Source organism: Littorina saxatilis, linkage group LG3 (assembly GCF_037325665.1).
Source record: "Littorina saxatilis isolate snail1 linkage group LG3, US_GU_Lsax_2.0, whole genome shotgun sequence".
In the NCBI taxonomy this organism is placed as follows: domain Eukaryota; kingdom Metazoa; phylum Mollusca; class Gastropoda; order Littorinimorpha; family Littorinidae; genus Littorina; species Littorina saxatilis.
The window spans coordinates 25,658,440-25,679,778 of NC_090247.1; the positions used below are offsets into that span (position 1 = coordinate 25,658,440).

The window sequence follows — 21,339 nt, forward strand, 5'->3', positions numbered from 1 at the left end:
CAAGTCGATTACAGTATAGCGTTCGTGGGATACCTCCAGCTTCGCTGGGATAAACACACAAAAAGTATAAATGAACGCACAAAGAGTATAAGTGAATGCACAAAAAAGTGTTAGATGAACCCACAAATAGTATAAGATGAACGCACATAGAGTATAAGTGAACACGCAAAGAGTATAATTGAACGCACAAAGATTATCTCTGTTTAAAGAAATAGGACAGAAGCTCAGTGGTCCAGCCATGCAACAGGGTTCGCACAATCTTTAAAAGTTGTTAAAACTTGTAAAATTTTACACCCCACCCCCTCCATCTTTCTTTTAGGTCTTTAAAAGTGTGTAAACATTGACGTGGGTTTGTACACGTTTTTAAAATATGTTATGTGGCTGAAATTTATCTCTTTTCAAAGTGTGTGAATAAAAAACCTCCTTAGTAAAACACTAGTAATTGAACATTTTATATTAACAACAAAAACCACACAAGTGGCAGCTAATGTTGTTCGGTGCTATTTTTATTTTCATAGGGAGGGTCTTTAAAATGTTTGTTTCAGTGAAGACCAATGCTGTGCGAACACTGCGTTACGTGACAGCTTGAATCGAGTCTTACCATTATCTCCATTATAAATTATTATTGGTGAACATCTTTTGTTTTAAGATGAGAAGAACTGTACAGTTTTGTTCTTTTGTGTTTTTTGTATTGCTTTTCTGCTCGAAATGTTTTTCTAAAGAAGCCTCCAAAGACAACATTTGATGTGTGCTGGTGAGTGAAAATACATTTTTAAAACATGTGTTGTTGTTTTTGTCTTTTCGCCCATTTTATTTATTTTTTTTTTATTTTTTTTTTTTTTGGGGGGGGGGGGGGGGCATACTTAAGAGGTGTGGTTGAAAAGTAAACAGTAAAAACCCTCCCCCTTCCAAATCCTGGCAGTAGCTGGTGGTCGAACTTTGGATCCCATATCTTTCCTCAAGTTCATGGTTTGTATCCACTCTGTGCACGTTTTGAATTAATCGAATTATGGTGTAAAATTGTCGGAATTCCACAACGAATTTGCTTCATTTGCATGATCAGATTCATCACCATGCTGATGTTGGCTACCTATCACTAAGAAGATCACTATCAATTGGTGACTGTCGGTTCCCGAGCCTGGGATCTTCGTATCCGACTTGTCGGTTCCCGAGCCACTCCGAAATACAAAACCGGAAGCATGTGCTCCACGAGTGGCAGCAAGAACTCATTTCATTGGATGTCGCTAACTCTGTGCGAGATCACGTGATGTCAACAAGTGAAAGCACCGTTCTACTGGCCAAGAGATTAGCGGTTTGTTGGCCTCGAAGGGTCATTCGATAGGTTTAAGGGTTTAAGTATTGATACAGGGGTCCTGGCGGCGATTTTGTAATGTTTGAGTCGACATGGAACAGCCGGAGTAGATCAAATGCGATTTGTTTGCCCTGAGCTCCAAAGAATTATGACACGATCCGAGGCTTTAAAAAAGCGAACAGGTGATTGTGAGCGACTTTTTAATACAAGACGGCTCTCACCTAATCCTTTTCATACTCAACAATCAGTGTGTGTGTGTGGTGGGTGCGAACACCGACATAAGCCAGTGCTCGCTCGCCGGCTGTGTCAGCCTTTTGATTGCAGGCTACACAATGCATTGACAGTGCGGTGTTTTGCTGTCGTTAAGTGCTTTGTGAGCAGCCAGTGCAGTGAAAAGACCTTTACAAAACGGATCTCGCCTGGCATGGTTGGTATCTTTTTTAATCCCCAGGCGATTAAACCGATCATAGGTTTTGCCGTTTTGTAAGCAACACCAGTTAGCATTCTGCTCTTAGTATTGCCTTGTGGTAGTGCACGAATGGATATAGTCACAAGTGTTTTCATGTTCACTGTTCCTAATACAAGAAGGTGGACGAATGTACGTAGTGTTTGAACTTCAAATGTGACTAAAATTTTGACATTGCAAAAGTGCCGTGAATAACTAAAGCAAGGATTTTTTCCCAGGCTTGTAAACTCACGAGTATGTAAAGTTGTTCATATATATGCACTGGGTGCACCTGCTTAAACAATGACATTTGCAGTTCCCATAAGGAAAACAAAAAGAAGAATTAGGTCCACAGGAAATGTGATACCATGCTGCTGACAATGTGTTGCCTCTGTTTTTACTTACTCTTACAATTAAATTTATGTGTGGAGATGAAATTTGCTTTGAGACTTTAATGGTTCAAAGAACCATGACATTGCATGAAGCTTGTGGTTTTTTGTTTACTGGTCAGTGAATTAGTACTTGCATTAGCTGTTATAGTAAGGTTAAAAAAACCTGCTGAGTGATACCTGCTACAAAAGCTGGTTTCTCCATTATATGGTAGCCAGTCAAATGAAGTTGAAAATGCAGTGTTTTATAAATTCCTTTTTGAAAACAATTTTTTTTAAATCAGCTGAGACATAAACATGTAAATTTGACCCACTGACATTTTTTGGGGGGGTAATAATATTTTAATTCTAATCAGTACTAGTCATTACCATTTAATGTTATGTGAATGAACACTGGCACACATAGTATTTTCTGCCTGTCAATGTGGTTTTTTCCTACTGATTATAAACAAACATTTTCAGCAAAGCAGCTATGTCCAAAACAAAATAACGTAGCTTCCTTCTTAGCCTGGTTTGCATGATGATTCAAGCATTTTAATGCAATTAAAAACCAACGGCTGTTCATGACAAATTTCAGCTTCAGCAGGCCTGTGTGTCTGTTCCAGAAAGATGTTCATGTTAACTGGAAGAATCTCTGTCAAATTCAAGAGGTTTTCAAAGGCTTTATGATTTATCAGGTATGGTCGATCAACCCAGACAATTATTTGCAGCCTTTTGTCGGCGGTACCTTGATTATTATAATAATAATAATAATAATAAGGGTATTTATATGGTGCAAATCCTAAAATAGTTCTGAGCGCCTTACAATTAATCTTCAATATAATAATCTTCATTACAGCAACAATACACATTTAAAATTATTACGCTTAAAGGCACAGTGCGCCTCCCGTAAACCATCACAGATACTGTCAGGCTTTTACACACAGTACAAACACCCTTCCATTTGAACGCTCACCAAACGGGAACATCCTAGGTGCCCTACGTAAAGAGCGAGCAATTTTCAAAGAATTAATTTTGCGGATTGTGTCGGAGACCGTGGTGCGTTCTGGCGCTAGACCTAACTTTTAAAATCTAAATAATGAATTGACAGCTTGTTACACAAACATTCTTAATTCATAAAAGAATTCTTTTTTCATCAAGACAAGATCAGTACAATTCGAAGTTTTGAAAGTTTGAAGAAAAAAACCGCCTGGAAGCAGGGTCACGCAAGGTCGTGGTTCTCGTAGCAGACGACGGTTTATGTCTATCGCCAGTTCCTCTGAACAGTCAAAAGCCATCGCGAGAGTTCTTGTGAACCACAGCCGTTTGTTTCGTGCATAGTCAGAGGTACATAATAACGTGCTATACGGGCGGGGATGTAGCTCAGTCGGTAGCGCGCTGGATTTGTATCCAGTTGGCCGCTGTCAGCGTGAGTTCGTCCCCACGTTCGGCGAGAGATTTATTTCTCAGAGTCAACTTTGTGTGCAGACTCTCCTCGGTGTCCGAACACCCCCGTGTGTACACCCAAGCACAAGACCAAGTGCGCACGAAAAAGATCCTGTAATCCATGTCAGAGTTCGGTGGGTTATAGAAACACGAAAATACCCAGCATGCTTCCTCCGAAAGCGGCGTATGGCTGCCTAAATGGCGGGGTAAAAACGGTCATACACGTAAAAGCCGTGGGAGTTTCAGCCCATGAACGAACAAACGAACTAACGTGCTATTGCAGATAAGCTCACAGCGAGTCGCATTCAAATTACTAACTGACGACTGCATTGTGAAAAAGGGAAACTGGATCACACGGGTTCACGATGGCTCAGGGGTAAGATAAACCACGCAAAAATAAATTCTTTAAAAATTGCTTGCTCTTTACGGAGGGCACCTACGATGTTCTCAAGTGGTGAGTGTTTAAATGAAAGGGTGTTTGTACTGTGTGTAAAAGCCTGACAGTATCTGTGATGGTTTACGGGAGGCTTACTGTACCTTTAAGAATCGCTTAAAATGTTACACTTGGGCACTGCATTAACACTTTCTTCCCCAGCTATGTTGACCAAGTTTTTTTTAGCCGAGACCAGTGTGCTGCAGCTGGTCACCCAGAATTGTAGGAACTGTGTAGTAACTGTGTATCAACACGCTGGAATGCAGGCGTTAGATCGACGTTACAGGAAGCGACTGAAGCTAACAGTCTGATCGGATATATCCGTATCTGGTCAGATAGAGCCATATGAGTGGGTACGGATATATATATATCCGTACCTGGGAGACAATGAGTTAACAAAAATAACTTTCCTGTTTCCAGGTTGCAGAGGATGACCCGATGGATACCCTATGAGATCTGACTTGTTGGTGACTGATCATAAATGAGATGTGCTGGGAAAAACTGCTGTGTTAAATGGATGAACCAAAATGAGGTGTGTTGGATTGTACGTGTTTGTTGCTTTTAGTGCATGATTGCAGATTGTGTATGTCAACCTGTTTTTAGGTACAAAGAACTTTCTTTGTGTATAATACTAATAGTGTATAGTGAATAATAGCAAGTGTATAATAAAGAAAACAATTTAGTCTGAGATAATTTCTGGTCTTAGCCAAATCGCTGATGGCTTTTCTGGGTGTTTGGGCCTAATATACCTTCCTGAGAAAACAGTTGTCAGAAAGAGTAGGTTGTGGTCATTTACGCATGGTCTTTGCACAAATGTGACATTGAGAGTGAGATTGTTTGTGCGCGTACAAGGCAAAGCTTACAGTGCTTAGGCCACACAAAAAAGTTGTATGTTTCTGGTAACATGGCTAAAAAAAAATAAGGTAGGTAGGTTAGGATTTTAATTGTTGTTGTTTTTTTGTGTTTTTTTGTTGTTGTTGGTCAGGGTAGAAAATAACTATACAGTGACGCAAAGAGACTGGACTTACTATACAAAGAGAAAGACAACACATTACAAAACAAATGAGACAAAAGGGATGCGGGGTTATCCCCCTTGTGTCGTCTGCCGTCTGTTACTTTCGTTTTGACGCTTTTTTTTTACAAATGCAATGAAGAAGTCAAGGGTCGGCGGGAAAAAAATAGGTAGGGTCGGGTGACCAGAAACATACAACTTTTTTGTTGTTGCCTTTGTTGGCATAAGGTGCTCATGGGTGGCCTCAGTTTTGCTATTTAATTAAAGGCTTCTTTTCTATGGTAGAGAAAGCATGTATTCGTAAACTGATTCCAGTTCATTGACTTGTGCACTTATTGTAAGCCATGCAGGGTACAGTGAAACCCCCTTTTAAGACCCTCTCAATTAAAGACTCCAACACCCCCCCCCCCCCCCCCTTAAAGACCAAGGTTTTACAGATTTTCTTCTCAGAACGTCTTGATTTGATTCCATTTTAAGACTCTCTCCTTTCTGAGACTCACATTTTTCAGAGTTTTCAAGGCCTTAAAAAGATATTCCAGTGTCAGAAATCTGAAAAAGTCAGTTCGGAAATGAAAAGGAATCTTTAAATGGGAGTAAATGTACAAATTTAGTTAACATTACATCAGAAAGCAGCATCTTAGCAGGAGGGAGAAGGGGGGGGGGGGGTCTTTAATCAGGTGTGGGGGAGGTGGTGCCTTGAACATGGTTCTTACTTATCTGTTACAACATCTCAGAAGCATCTGTGTGTGTGTGTGTGTGTGTGTGTGTGTGTGCCACTGTGTGTGTGTGTGTGTGTGTGTGTGTGTGTGTGTGTGTGTGTGAACAGGAAATTGGAGAGAGCAGCATCTTAAAAGCAGGGAGGGTGGACTTAAATTAAGGGTGAAGTATTTGGTGCCATGAGGGTTCCACTATTCTTATCTGTTACAAAATCTTAGAAGCATTTATGTGTTTGAGAGAGTCAGAGACTGGGTGTGTCAGTGAGAGATTGAGAGTGTGTGTGTGTACGCGCACTTCTACCCATTTGCTTATGGGAGTGTCTTGTCAAGTGGTGCTTTTGACAATCTTAATGGAAGTTTTCTTAACCCAAACTCTACTGACAGGTTTGTATACTTCCAGAATTTATTTTCATAAGAGGACTGCTTAGGCTGCCAATTAATACCTCGGGTTGCCTTGGAAAGCAGAATTTATAAATTGCTACCCCTTTAAATGAAAAGAGCTAAACAGATTTGTACTTTCAAAAAAGATGTTTAAAAAAAATTTGATAGTTTGAATAAAAGGAATAAAAGAAAAACACATTTTAAGTTTCTATTTTTTTCAAGTTTATACTGCCTCTACATGAGAGCGCTTAATAGATTTGTGTCCAAAGGCTAGTATTCAATGCAAGTTGATTTGTACTACCTCATTTAACAGATGATGCTCCTTTTATCACTTCCTCAAGGAACATATATTATGGCTCTAAGCAAGCTTGAAAGATTCTAACATTTGAGGTACATGTTACTTAAATTTAAGTATCGTCACTTATTTTCAGTCTACAACATGTGGACATTTAGAGTTTGGGAGAAGGGGGGGGGGGGGTGCGAGTGGGTGTCTATGTATGTGTGTGTTTGAGACTGGATCCATGTACGTGTACTCATAGTGTGGGTAGTATAAATGGTTTCATTTTTATTCCTAGACTGTTAGTATCAAGACAGGTTTATACTTTTAGCTTTTACTTTCTCCTGGGCCGTCAGGATCGAATTCTTAAGAAAGCAGAATTGTTGGAAAGTTGACCTTTCTAAAGATTGTACAATTGAGTGCATGGCCTCAATATTTCCCTCCTAAAGATACCTGAATGACTTGTGTCCCTCTTTCCATTGACTTGTATTTCCCTCACAAAGAAAACAGTTCCGTGACTTGTATTCCTGTAAAGGGGTGTTTTGAATATATACTTATATTGCTTTGTATACAGCATGTACACAGTTGAAGATAAGGATTTACTGAGTTTCTTTCAGTGGTTTCTTGTAACAAGTTTGTGGAAGTTACTACACTTTATAAACAGACGCTTTTAAATTATTTGGGAACAAAGGAACAACTGGTTAGCTTAAGTAAATGTACTTATATAACCTCAGTTATTGGTCAGTTATTTTGTCAGATCCAACATAAATAGCTTTAAGTAGTAATCAATGAATTGAAGTTTGAAGCAGAAGTGTCACATGGAAAAAATCTCTCTCTCTCTCTCTCTCTCTCTCTCTCTCTCTCTCTCTCTCTCTCTCTCTGTCTCTGTCTCTGTCTCTCTCTCTCTCTGTCTGTCTCTCTCTCTCTCTCACTCTCTCTCTCTCTCTCTCTCTTTCTTTCAAACAGCATTTAAGCAAGCTAAGGTAATCCCTCTGTTTAAATCAGGTGATCCTTCTGATCCCTCTAATTACAGGCCTATTTCAATCCTGTCACCACTTTCAAAACCCTTGGAAAAACATATATAAACATGCCCCAGCACATTTTGATAAAAACAATTTATTCCATCCAAAACAATATGATTTTTGCAAAAAGCACTCATGTCATACAGCTCTTATAAATCTAATTGATCAATAGCTAACCAACATAAATTCCAACAAATTGTCTGCAGCACTGTTTGTGGATTTTGCAAAGGCGTTCAATGTTATTGATCATTCTCTTCTCATCAGGAAATTGTCAATATATGGCATGCAATGCACCACCATTAATATTCTTAAATCTTTTCTTTTAAATAGAAAACAAATTACATTTACTAATGCATCATATTCAAATGAAAGTACTTTGAAATATGGGGTCCCACAGGGATCTGTTTTAGGCCTATTGTTCTCCATTTATGTCAATGATTTACCACTTTGCATACATAATAACTGTCAATATATCAGTTATCAAAAATAAAACATCTCTTGAATCTCCACTCGCGAAAGATTTTTTTTACAATCACATCTTGTCAAATATTGATTATGCATCCACTGTATGGGATTGTGCAAGTGCTAATGTTTTGAAACCTTTAGCCAGTCTTCACAGAAGAGCAGTTAAGCTTATTATGCTAAAAAATCACACTCCTTCAGAATCTGATTATAAAAATTTGCAAGTATTACCATTTTAAAAGACCGGCACGGTTGGCCTAGTGGTAAGGCGTCCGCCCCGTGATCGGGAGGTCGTGGGTTCGAACCCCGGCCGGGTCATACCTAAGACTTTAAAATTGGCAATCTAGTGGCTGCTCCGCCTGGCGTCTGGCATTATGGGGTTAGTGCTAGGACTGGTTGGTCCGGTGTCAGAATAATGTGACTGGGTGAGACATGAAGCCTGTACGTGCTGCGACTTCTGTCTTGTGTGTGGCGCACGTTATATATGTCAAAGCAGCACCGCCCTGATATGGCCCTTCGTGGTCGGCTGGGCGTTAAGCAAACAAACAAACTTCAAAAACCATTTCAAAAAAGATTAATGTATAATAAAGGTGTTATAATGCATAAAGTGATGTCAGGATATGCACCGGAGACATTACGTGATAATTTTATTTTGAACTATAACAGACTAAAAATCATAAGTCCGACTCCACGTATTGACCTTTTCAAATCAAGTCTTCTTTATTCAGGTGCGGTCCTATGGAACTCACTGCCTATTTTTCTTAAGCATAAAACAAACACAGACAGCTTAAAAAAAATTATACATATGTCGCACATAATGCAACTAAACATGTGCTGAATGGTTCATCAATTCATTTAAAATGTATGTGCATGTTAAACAAAATTATAATAATATGCAGATCTAAATTAAGTTATGTTAAAAATTGACACTTTTTATCATTGGAAATTGTACTTAAAATGCAGCATGACAATTTATTTTTAAATTTGTATCTGTATACAGTTATAATGTATTAAGTTTGATGTGATAGTTCTTTGATTATATTGTTTTCTGTTCTTGTTGACCCTATATTAGGGCGAGGGCTGGATGTAAAAAAGCAATATTCTTGCTTATCTATTACCCTCGACAATAAAGATTTTGTTTTGTCTTGTCTTGTCTTGTCCTCTCTCTCTCTCTCTCTGTCTCTCTCTCTCTCTCAGTCTCTCTCTCTCTCTCTCTCTTTCTCTCGCTCTCTCTCTCTCTCCATCCTGTGACACTTGCTCTCTCGATCACTCTCTCTCACGCACTCTGTCTCTCCCCCCCCCCCAACCCTCTGTCTCTTTCTGTCTGTCTGTCTGACTCACACACACATACATACACACACTTATTCTCACTTTCTCTCTCTCTCTGCCCACCCACACACACACCCCAGTCTCACTTGTGCGAATACAATTCTAAATAATTTTTAATATGATATGTTTCCTTGAAGATTTTGTTTTCTTTGCATGATATTTATTTATTTCAGGGATTGAGCTATACTGATATTTCATGTCAACTAAATGTTGCTTTGCTCTTTTTGATGTTGATGGTTGGTAAGCTACATATACAAGACCTGCTGATATCTGTATTCTGTGTTGTATAATTTAAAACGTGATTAAAAATTTTTTTAAAAAACGTTTCTTTGTTAAAAGATTATTTTTATTGTTTCCACAGCGTGTTGCCCGAGCAACCCCCTTTCGTCTTTCGCCTCAACGAGAATGGCACAGGCCCAGACCTGCTACGGCAGGTGTTTCTGGAGCGAGGCTGGCTGGAGTTCGACGAGGACGGGCAATATGAATACGATTGGAACCTATGGTGGCGAACCTCGCGATTCAGAACATCCGACTATGATGGGATCTACCCGTGGCAACGCCTGAACCACTATCCCAAATCCACCCTCATCACAAAGAAGGACTGCCTTGCCCGCAACCTGAAACGCATGCGATGTGTTCACGGAGCGAGCATCTTCAACTTCAGCCCCATGTCTTTCAACCTACCCAATGACTACACAAAGTATGTCAAGGTGTATGGCACTCTTCGGCAGAAAGAGAATAGGATTGATGGAAGGATGCCTCTGTGGATATGCAAACCAGCTGACCTTTCACGCGGACGAGGTATTTTTATTTTTCGTGACTTGTCAGAGCTGATATATGACTGCAATGCAGTAGTTCAGCACTACATCGAAAACCCCATGCTGATTGGTGGATACAAGTTCGACCTGAGAATCTATGTGGCGGTGATCAGCTTCCAGCCTCTGAGGATTTACATTCATGAAGAAGGCATTGCTAGATTCAGCACAGCTAAGTTTGACCTGAATAGCACAAACAACATCTTTGCTCATCTGACAAACACCTCCATTAACAAGCACTCCCCTGGGTACACAGAAGACAAGGACAAGGTTGGGCCTGGGTGCAAATGGACCTTGACTCAGCTGCGTCGTTATTTCCTGAGTAACAACATCAACGATCGTATGCTGTGGCGACGCATAGTTAACATCGTCATCCTTACTCTTCTCATCCAGGTACCACAGGTAAGGGTTTGATAGTTCAGACTAAAACAGAAATTATGTTAGCTGTGCAAAGAAAAATTCCAAAACCAAGAATCGAACAAACAAGACGGGCACAATATGGCCTAGTGGATAAGACGCCAGCTTCCCATGTGGAAGGCTGCGTGTTCGAATCCTAGCTGGCCTCGTCTGGTGGAGATTTTTCCAATCTCCCAGGTCAACATATGTGCAGACCTGTTTGTGCCTCAATTATCCCCCTTGGTGTGTACACGCAAGCACAAGACCAAGCGCATGCGCACCAAAAGATCCTGTAATCCATGTCAGAGTTCGGTGAGTTAAATATAGAAACACAAAAATACCCAGCATGTTTCTCCCGAAAGCAACGTATTGCTGTCTAAATGGTGGTGTAAAGACAGTCATGCACCTGAAAACCCACTCGTACTAAAAACATGGGTGCATGTGGGAGTTTCAGCCAATGAACGAAGAAGAAGAAAAAAAACCAAGACATTTAAAACAGACCCAGAGCCCCACAAAATTGACTGTAACTCTGAAGTGAACACTTTTCGTTTTCCTTTTGAATGTGATTACCAAACTCTGCTGGCTTTTTCTACAAACAAATAAATTACGTAATTTTAACTACGCAGTCTTGATGATGTGGGTTGTGTGACCCATGAGGAATTCATGAAAAAATGTTGTTCCCTGTTCATGGCATGGGTTGTGAATGACCTACAGAGCGGCAGGAAAAGATTTCTTTCTGTTTTTAACGTTGAAGTATAGGTCGTATTATCCCCACATCATCTGGACTGTGTTGCCCAAAGCATGACCCAGTGGAGGTTATTAGATGTTTGGTCAGCTTAGATGGCGCGTACAGTTCTACAGTAAATAATATGGATAATGACAGTAAAGTCAACGTCTGTGTTTTTAATGACAGTCACCAGTTACAGTGCATTCATTGATTTTAAGCATTCGTTTCAAGCATGAATTCACTGTGTTCCCTAATCTGTGTCTGTTGTAGGTACAGAAGGTAGACAACTGCTTTGAGTTGTACGGCTTTGACGTCCTCATCGACGAGAACCTCAAACCTTGGCTGCTGGAGGTCAACTTCAGTCCGTCTCTCGGCTCCGACTGCCAGGCTGATGTCATCGCCAAGAAGCCCGTACTGCACGACCTTCTTGACCTTCTCCACTTCAAGGGCAAGGACGCGGAGAGGGGCGGAGATGACTTCCTACATTTCTACAGAACATTCTCCGGTCATGTCGTCGGCCAGCGCAGGGGGTCGTTATCACGGAAAGGTGCTCATGAGAAGCCGGGTAGGAAATCGAGCAGACAGGCAAGGCACAGTGCGAGGGCTGATGATGCAGCGCAGGCTGGTGATAGCGACAATTACGGCCTTCCGCTGATGGGGCAACAAAGCGTTTTGCAGGACGATGTTTCAGTGAAGGTAGAGGGGCAGTGTGATGCGGAGGAGACAGGAGGAATTTTGGTAAACAAGAGAGGCGTCAGCGTTGAGCGTACATCAGCGGTTCAAGGCGCCGACAGAAACTATGTAGAGGAGATGCTAGACAATGTCATGGATCAGGCGTTAATGGACAGAGAGGCGTTGGTGAATTCAGCGTCCCGTTCCCCTCCTCCTCTTGGCAAAGTACACAGCAAAGCTTCTGTTTCTGCAGACAGCCACAACTCTGGAACATCATCAGACAGCAAGGTCTCTAAGCTCTCCACAGACAGTGGTATTGCCAGTAACTCTGAAAACTCAGAAGACCTGAAACTTTCCAGGGACAGAGGACTGGCACGTGCTTCCAAATCTGTGAGTAGCACGTTTAGTTGTCTGCCAGAAGTCATGTCTCGCAGTAGACACGGTTCTGGGATTCACAGAGTGGACAGTGTGGGCAGAGAAGAGATGCCACTTCATCTCCCGTCTTTGCAGAACAGTGCTTCCAGCAAGCGCAGCAAAAGGTCCAGGAACAGTATTCTGACTCCAAGGAGCGTGACCAACAGTGTCTCTGAAAACCATGACCTGCCTGAGAGGGGTAGGCTGCACAATGAAAATCTTGGCCAGTCGCGCAGCAAGTCCTTAAGCATGAAGTCACTACACACCATCACTAATGACCACATCAGCAACCCGCACCAACCTCAACTGATGGAGGACTCTGCCTATCCCATGACACATCGCTCCTTTGCGTCGGTTTCGATAGCGTCTGTTAAGTCCAGTGCTATGGCGGGCTCCAGACGCTCGATGCCTCAGAGGAATCAGTCTTCGCTGTCGCAGGGTGTCAGCTCGTCTAGATTCATGCAGCCACACCCTCGCCATCAAAGGTTTCAGCACAATCGGAGCGCTCAACACGGAGGGTTTGCCAGCCTGTCGAAGAAAGTTGGTGACTTCCATCTTGTTTTTCCATTCAATGAAGTAACGCACAAAGTGTCGCAGACTGGTAATATGGACGCCAAGACGGTTATTCGTGAAAGTCTGCGTTTGTTGAAAGATGCACTGAATGCTGTCAGCAGTTCGAAATCTAGTGCGGGTCAATGTTACGGGGCTGAGAGTGAGGGCCTGTGGCAACCTTTGAGGCCTCTCAAAAGAGATTCCTGATTTTAAAACAGCTTGACTGCACTTGAACTCTTGTTTGCAATGGAACTCTTGTGTTTGCAATTGAACTCTTTGTATTTACAATTGAACTCTTGTGTTTGCAATTGAACTCTTGTATTTGCAATTGATTTCTTGTGTTTGCAATTGAACTCTTGTATTAAGTCAGAAATGTATGTTCTACTCAAAGCAATTACCGGTTGTTGTATTCCTAACTGCACTACTTTACAATTTGTCTTTGTGACATGAGGAAAAGTTTTTAAAAAAATGATGTTTTGATGCTTCAGTTTTTGGAGGTGTTGCATTTTTCATGTATACCGTACCCCCCCCCCCCCCCCCCCCCGGGTTAGGGGGAAGAATTTACCCGATGCTCCCCAGCATGTCGTAAGAGGCGACTAACGGATTCTGTTTCTCCTTTTACCCTTGGTAAGTGTTTCTTGTATAGAATATAGTCAATGTTTGTGAAGATTTTAGTCAAGCAGTATGTAAGAAATGTTAAGTCCTTTGTACTGGAAACTTGCATTCTCCCAGTGAGGTAATATATTGTACTACGTTGCAAGCCCCTGGAGCAAATTTTTGATTAGTGCTTTTGTGAACAAGAAACAATTGACAAGTGGCTCTATCACATCTCCCCCCTTCCCCCGTCGCGATATAACCTTCGTGGTTGAAAACGACGTTAAACACCAAATAAAGAAAGAAAGATGTATACCGTACTCGTATGTATCATTATACCAATTACATCTTATATTGTCCCCACCACAGTTGAGCCGAATATCTGCTGTATGCAGGAGTGTAAGAGTATTTACTATTTATTTCGTTTTGTACGCGAGCTATAAAAATAATTGCATGTCGATTTGTGTTTTACAATGTAGTTTGGAGTATGATAGCAACAACAAAATGTCTTGCAATTAACACATTTTGAGAGAGAAGGAGGGAGATAGAGAACGTGTCTGTTTTTTTGTGGGGTTACCTGGTTGCACTCTTAATTGCCATTAAATTGCACTGGTTGTGCATTCCCCATTGCCCGTTCCCTGCCCCCCCCCCCCCCCCTCTCCTATCCTACCTTAAGGGTACAGATCATGCTTTCCTTAACCTTTCAGAAGACATTTTCCTTAAATGTTTTGTTCCAGTGACCTGTTATTAAACATACATGATTGCATGTATACATGTACTTCTGAGGCGATGAGAACATCATTATGGTGGCAGAAATTAGCTAGACCAGTCAGTATTTCAAGCTGAAAATATATTGCGTGGTGCCAAAATGAATTTTATTTAAGGCCAAATGTCTTTCATCAGTACAGTGGAACCCCTATTTTAAGACCTCCAAAAATCTGAGAAAAGGAGGGAGTCTTAAAATGAAATTGAATTTACAGAGGTCAAAATGTGAACAGGAAATCTGAAAAATCAAGGTATTTTTCTTCTTCTTCTGCGTTCGTGGGCTGAAACTCCCACGTACACTCGTGTTTTTTGCACGAGTGGAATTTTACGTGTATGACCGTTTTTTACCCCGCCATTTAGGCAGCCATACGCCGTTTTTGGAGGAAGCATGCTGGGTATTTTCGTGTTTCTATAACCCACCGAACTCTGACATGGATTACAGGATTTTTTTCGTGCGAACTTGGTCTTGTGCTTGCGTGTACACACGGGGGCGTTCGGACACCGAGGAGAGTCTGCACACAAAGTTGACTCTGAGAAATAAATCTCTCGCCGAACGTGGGGACGAACTCACGCTGACAGCGGCCAACTGGATACAAATCCAGCGCGCTACCGACTGAGCTACATCCCCGCCCAAATCAAGGTATGAAAAAGGAGGAAGTGTTAAATGTGGGAGTCTTATAAGAGGGGGTCCACTGATTGTGTACTGCCAGGTAGTTTTAGTGATGATTTGTTTGGTGCGTCAGTCTTTCATTGAGAGTTTTCAATGAGCGATTTTGCTAGAGTTGCATCCCTTAGCTCTTTTTGCAAGGTGGTGTCGGTGGTAGTAGGTGCAATGTAGTGATGTCCCTTGTCTGAGTCAGGGATGCACTGTGAGCACTGCATGGCAGGCATAGACAAATCTGTTATATGGGTGTTTTTCAAAAAAGAACGAAAAATGAGACTAGTGAATGGTTAAAAGTGAATTTATTCCAAACTCTTAACAAATGCGTTGACATTATTCAGCACACCCAGTGCCATGTTAACATAAGATATGTACTCTTAATAAAGAATGGTTTTGCCAAAAAAAATAAATAAACAAAAAATATTTTGTTGCAGTGGTCAGTCGTGTTACTCTTTCTTTACTTTTTTTTAGATTGAAAGAAATGTTGACAGATGACTAGTTTGCCTCCAGTATGACAAAAACAATACACTTTTCACTTTCTGAAGAAAAATATATACCTTAAAGTGAAAGAAAGCGATAAAAATTAAAGAAATTGTCACTCAAATGAATAAAAATCATTTTTGAAAATTGTCAAACATTGCCAGCAGCTTGAAACTTGTACATTTCTTGCAATTGTATTTTTCTCAAATCAAGTATTATGAGAGCATTGAGCAAAAGATAAACAGACTGAAAAGAATGATATCTTCCTGGAAATTCTGCATTCAGAAGCCTCAGTAACACCAATGACATGTGAGTAACACGACTGAGTAACATGACTGACGTCTCATAACACAACTGACCATCCTTAGCTAACTTTGATTGATGAACTGATTTTAACTTTAAACGTAAAGTTAATTAAATGGAACAAACAAACTTGCTTATAGTAAGACATTTTTACTTTATTTCCACCTTTTAAGCCTAACTCCACAATTTGACCCAAAAAAAATGCAAACTTGTCACAAAATAAACTGTAATGATAGCGTCGTGAATTTGCACAGGCCTAGCAAAATCGCAATTTTATATGATTCAAGGAAAGAACAAAATCTGATTTATTTTCAGCATTACTACAGAAATGTACTGCAAACATTTTGCACTGTAACATTATTGATTCTAACAGCAAAATTACTGACAGATGGTAACAGCACTGAGACCAAATTGCCTTGGCTCGTTTCGACAAAAGTTACACGTACAAAAACGATCAGTAGTGTTTACTTACTGTTTGACAGAAATACAATTCTTTTCCTCAAACGGCGAAGACAAAGCATAAACAGGATTATCTTTAAAACAACTAAAGCTGCACAGTTTTTTTTAAACAGTAACATTACAGGCATGGTAACACCACGGACACCAAATTGCCTTTAGATGTTTCGACAAACAATAAAACGTTCTAAAACAGATCAGCAGTGGAATCCCCAATGTTCTGGCACGAACAGTACAGTGACCTAGCTGGACTCTAGCACATTCAACTACTCAGGAACTTGATTAGGAGTGCAGTCAGCAGTTGGTGAATATGGTAGACCCGGTGTGAAGTGGTTTGGGATCCAGTGCGTCATGTTCATGTCAACACGTGCAGACGTCCATATATATATATATATATACCCATGAATGTTTTTTGCTTTATTATCTTCATCACTTCCGCTTCCTATATTCGTTTTACGGTGTTCTCGTCCAGGGACATTCCAGGAAGGTATTCGTCAGAATACATTGCAAAGCTCTTGATGATGTGTCCTCTGCGTTATTTGCTGGTCTCGAAGCATTTCCTCAGGTTTTCTTCTTTCAAGTAGTATTCAGAATAGTTAGTTAGTTAGTTGTTGCTTTTTGGGTCCAGCGGACCATATCGGCCAAATCAGGACCCCACAAGTTTAACATTACAAATATTTAAAATAAACCAATGTTACTAAACAAAATTAGGAACGTCACCCGAAGGTAACATAACAGCTATATCGAAACCCTACATGTCAAGGACTCCTTTAAAAATCCAAAGAGAGCTGCAGAGCTGACCTTAAAAATATGTTTCAAGCTAGAAGTGTCAAAATACTTCACTCGTAGATCATACAGATCAGCGCACTCCGTGAGAAAATGTCTCACAGAAAAACTATTATCACAGGCGTGGCACCATGGTGCCTTTTCTTCTTTAAGCAGATGGAGATGCGTTATATATAAGTGTGACCAGTGTGTAGCCTAGCCAGAACACTTTCGTCTTTTCTACTTGCAGCCAACAAAGGAAAGGGCTTTGATAGCTCAGGGTGTATCTTATACAGTTTATTTTCCTTGCAGGTGGACCAACGGTCTTGCCAGAGTTTTAAACTGTAAAAAAGGGTCTTCCGACGAAGGTCGGTGAAAAAAACAAATTGCTCAGGAAGAGGTGGAACCGCCATCTCCGGAGCATCCTTTGCTGCCTTGTCAGCAGCTTTTTTGCCTTGTATGCCCATATGACTGGGCGCCCACATAAAATTTATAATAGTATTCAGAATGACACGCGTGTTCATGGACAATGCGGGCTCTGAGTTCTGCTGGTCGCTGATCATGGCCAAAAGCGTAGACACTGCCACATGCTGGTAGACAATCACCATCTGCTCTCACAACAACAGGATACGTTTGTGCATTGGGTATTTCCGCAGCAGAAAGAGCCATGACATAAGATTACCTGAAAAACAGTAATATTTGATAATCATAACAGAGTTGTCTTTTTATAAGAAATGATCCCGTAAAAAGTCTTGCATTCTCTCTCTGGCACACCCCTACACACCAACCCCAACCCCCTCCTCTTTCACTCTCTCTCTGCCTCCCCACAGGGACACACGTATAATCAACAATTATACACGCAAAGAAGTATGTGGCAGGCAGAAGAATGAAAATAAAACCAGGAAAGAATCTAAGATCAGTCGTGTTACCTCTTCGTCAGTAGTGTTACCAGGCACAAGGTAACACGACTGAAAGTAACACGACTGATAGAATTCATTTGAGAAAATAATGATCACTCCCCAGGCCATGCGTTCTGAACAAACATGTGTTCCAGTAGTTTTGATCCTTACATGAAACAATAAAAAAGTAACAGAAGAATGTAAATTCCTTCAGATCGCTAGAGACACACAGTAACACAACTGATTCGTTAAAAAAAACATCTTACCTTTCTACACCTGTCGGGTCCACCATACACAAGCGATCAAACTCGCTTAGCTGTTCCCGCTGCAGGAAGCTGCTGAAGGATGGGGGATAACTACAGGCTCAAACTGGTTTAAAAAAACTGGAGTACTCATTGTTTAGGTCTGTTTAACTGTTCTGGTAACACCACTGACAAAAAAGTGAGAGACACTCATTTTTGAGAGTTTAAGTCCACATTCAGAGTCTGGGTCAACCTTACAATCAAAATCTGTTGCAATAATCCAAATGTGCTCCCGTAAGCAATTTTTTGGATATTTTGTTAATGGTCTACAATTTTTTTTCTTCTTTGTAGAGGTGGTGGAAGTTTTGAGTGCCTTCAAAAAGACAGGCAATTTTAGATACCCCTACATGTTTAAACCATGCAAAACTAACTTTCAAGTGTCAAGAATGTACTTTAATGAATGTTCATGTTGTTGTCTATTCATTTTTGTACAAAAAAAATATGTATTATACTAAGATAGATAGGACATGTTTTTTTCTGAATTAATTCAAAAATCAAAGACACGTTTTTCGTACATTTTTGAAAAACACCCATATAGTGTCTTTTACCTTTCACCTGTGTGTCATCTCTCTCTGCCTGCACACTCTAGCAATGAGATGCAAAATCATTGCAGTGGTAAATTTGTAATAAAGTTGGAATTATTGTGACAGGGTGAAGCAGTAGTCTCCCTTTCACAACAGCTTCTCTGCATTGACGGAGTTGTCTCCCTGCTTAATTGTAGTAGCTCTGTGTTCCTGGTTTATTGGTAAACATGCAGCACACCGGTGTTATGACTTATGTGGGGAACTGTTTGTGATAGGGTGTGGCTGCTGTTATCTCCTGGTATGCTCTTGCGGACGTTTACATTCACATATAGCAGTTTTTATGGGGGCTATATTTATTTTGCCCAAACTCACTCCTGTTTGACTGGCTTTGCCTCCCGGCAAAGATAACTCGAGTGCTTTTTGTACGCTTGGTTACAATAAGGCCAAACTAAAATATATGTTGGTTTAGGGTAACCCGACCGACCCTTTTTTTTTCCCGGCAACCCTAAAACGTTTTTTCCAAATCCCAAAAAACAACCTCTGGCACATTTTGCGAACCATACCGAGACTAAAAATAAAAAATAAACATTTAAAAAAAGCCGACCTACCGACCCTATTTTTTTGGTCATGTTAACCTAAACCAACCTATATTTTTGTTTGGCCTAACAAATGCCATAATATTTGAGTATAGTTTATATGTAATGTTTAGGAGAGAAAAATGTCTTATCTGTGTTAAAAGATTTTGTTGTGCTAACTGTTTACATTTAATGTTGTGCAAATATATTTTTCTTTTTTCTTTTTACATTTTCGTCAAGTTTGACCAAATGTTTTAACATAGACTGGGAATCAAGAAGAGGGTCGTGGTGTATGTGTGTGTGTAGATTGATTCCGAGGAAACTACTGGACCGATATTCATGAAATTTTACATAAAAATTCTTCCAGTTGATATCCCAGACTAGTTTTTTCTTTTTTCGATAAATGTCTTGGATGACGTAATATCCGGCTTTTAGTGAGAGTTGAGTCGGCACTGTTACGACCTAATTTTTATTATTAAATTGATTGAAATGTTGGTCAAGCAATCTTTGACAAAGCCCGGACTATTTGATTGCATTTCAGCTTAGAAGCTTAATAAAAATAGAAACAATAAAGAATAGCGAGCTTTTCTCTGATGTGCTTTACACTACTGCGCCATAATGGCATTTTAATTCAAGTGATCACGTTTTCCACGTGAATATGTCAGCGCTTTCAGTCCGGTTCGTGGTAATCGGCATAGCATTGTCTCTGTCTATGAAATGCAGTGCGTTAGTTATATATCATTTTGTGAGTTTGACAGATTGACTAAATATATTAATTTCGCGTCACAGCAACTTGTTATTTTTTCCTTGCTTAAATAGTTGTTTATATATATTTTTTCCATTTTGTTTTGAATTCAACAGAAAACAGTTTTTATCAAAGCATATATATCTCTGAGTACATGTAAAATCTACCAAGTTTGTGTAAGTTTGTGTGTTTAGGAGAGAGAACATTTCTTTTTATCCATGTTGAAAGGTATTGTGATAAATGTTTGTATTTCGTGTTGCGCAAATATAATATCACTTTTTCATTGCATAATCTCTCTCCTAAACAGAGCATTTTGTTAAATACACAGGCAATGATTCGCAACTTTTTGCTATCAGTTTGGATGTTGCAATTATGCAATATGTGGCTTTCAATGTCTTCCATGTGCATTATTTGCTGGCCAAAAGAACCTTTTTAAGAGATCATATTTATAAAGATATCTTTCATGTTTATCTTGAGGTACAACAAAATTTGAACTGCTGAAGTTTTTAACCATTTCTTTTGTTGATGCATAATTATGCAAGTGACATTTTTCACCTTTTGTGGTTGTACAAGTCGTTCTAGGAAATATTCAGTTGGTAATTTTATGACGTGATACTTTTAAATGTATACTGTATAATGCATATTTTTAAAATCTTTTTGTCAGTTTATCTGTAATGCTAATTAGGTGAGTCAACTGTTCGATTTTTTATCCATGTTGAACTGCATTGTTGTTCTGAATGTTTGCATTTAGTGTTGTGCAAATATGAGCTGAAACTGATTAATTGAGGTTTCATAGATTTTGCTGCCTGATCAAGCAACGGAATGCAACAAGTTCTTGATTCTAATTAATTTGTGATAAATGTTGTCAGAGCTTTTTTGCTTTGTTTTGTGTGTTCTTTTTTTCAAGTATTAGCAGTGTTATGATTGCTTGAAGGCAGTGCTTCTGGCTCACCATCTCAGATCTGGACAGGCTTTTTTCCATGGAATAAGATCATATGCCTCCACTTGGATTCATACCAAAAATCAATAGCCAGCGCTCTCCTTTCAGAATGGTAATTTTTTTATGAGAAATTCTTTAAAAAACAAGAAGGGCAAAGCCCCTACGACTCACATGCTTTACACATTTTTCCTACCAAAATACATGTGACCTTGACCCAAGGTCAAGGTCATCCAAGGTCTTGCAACATAAAGCTGTTAATTCAAGACATAGGAAGTACAATGGTGCTTATTGGCTCTTTCTACCACTTTTAGTGGTTCACTACCTTATTTTGGTCACATTTCAAAAGGGTCAAAGTGACCTTGACCTTGATCATATGTGACCAAATGTGTCTCATGATGAAAGCATAACATGTGCCCCACATAATTTTTAAGTTTGAAACAGTTATCTTCCATAGTTCAGGGTCAAGGTCACTTCAAAATATGTATACAATCCAACTTTGAAGAGCTCCTGTGACCTTGACCTTGAAGCAAGGTAAACCAAACTGGTATCAA

General features: G+C 40.0%; 1 protein-coding gene and 1 long non-coding RNA gene across 2 annotated transcripts in view; one reads left to right on the forward strand and one right to left on the reverse strand.

Moving 5' to 3' along the window:
- Nucleotides 1–1,228: 1,228 nt before the first annotated feature.
- On the forward strand, nt 1,229–13,682 carry LOC138961968 (tubulin polyglutamylase TTLL13-like). Its single transcript, XM_070333650.1, has 4 exons — nt 1,229–1,739; nt 4,425–4,536; nt 9,565–10,420; nt 11,412–13,682. The coding sequence occupies exons 2-4, from the start codon at nt 4,532–4,534 to the stop codon at nt 12,984–12,986; spliced, it is 2,436 nt and encodes an 811-aa protein (XP_070189751.1). The 5' UTR covers nt 1,229–1,739; nt 4,425–4,531; the 3' UTR covers nt 12,987–13,682.
- A 7,050-nt stretch (nt 13,683–20,732) lies between these two features.
- The window catches only part of LOC138961973 (uncharacterized), a 109,871-nt gene continuing 109,264 nt past the window's right edge, over nt 20,733–21,339 (reverse strand). The window contains exon 2 of the long non-coding RNA XR_011454366.1: nt 20,733–20,962. This is a non-coding gene — a long non-coding RNA (uncharacterized lncRNA). The remainder of the gene's footprint in view (nt 20,963–21,339) is intronic.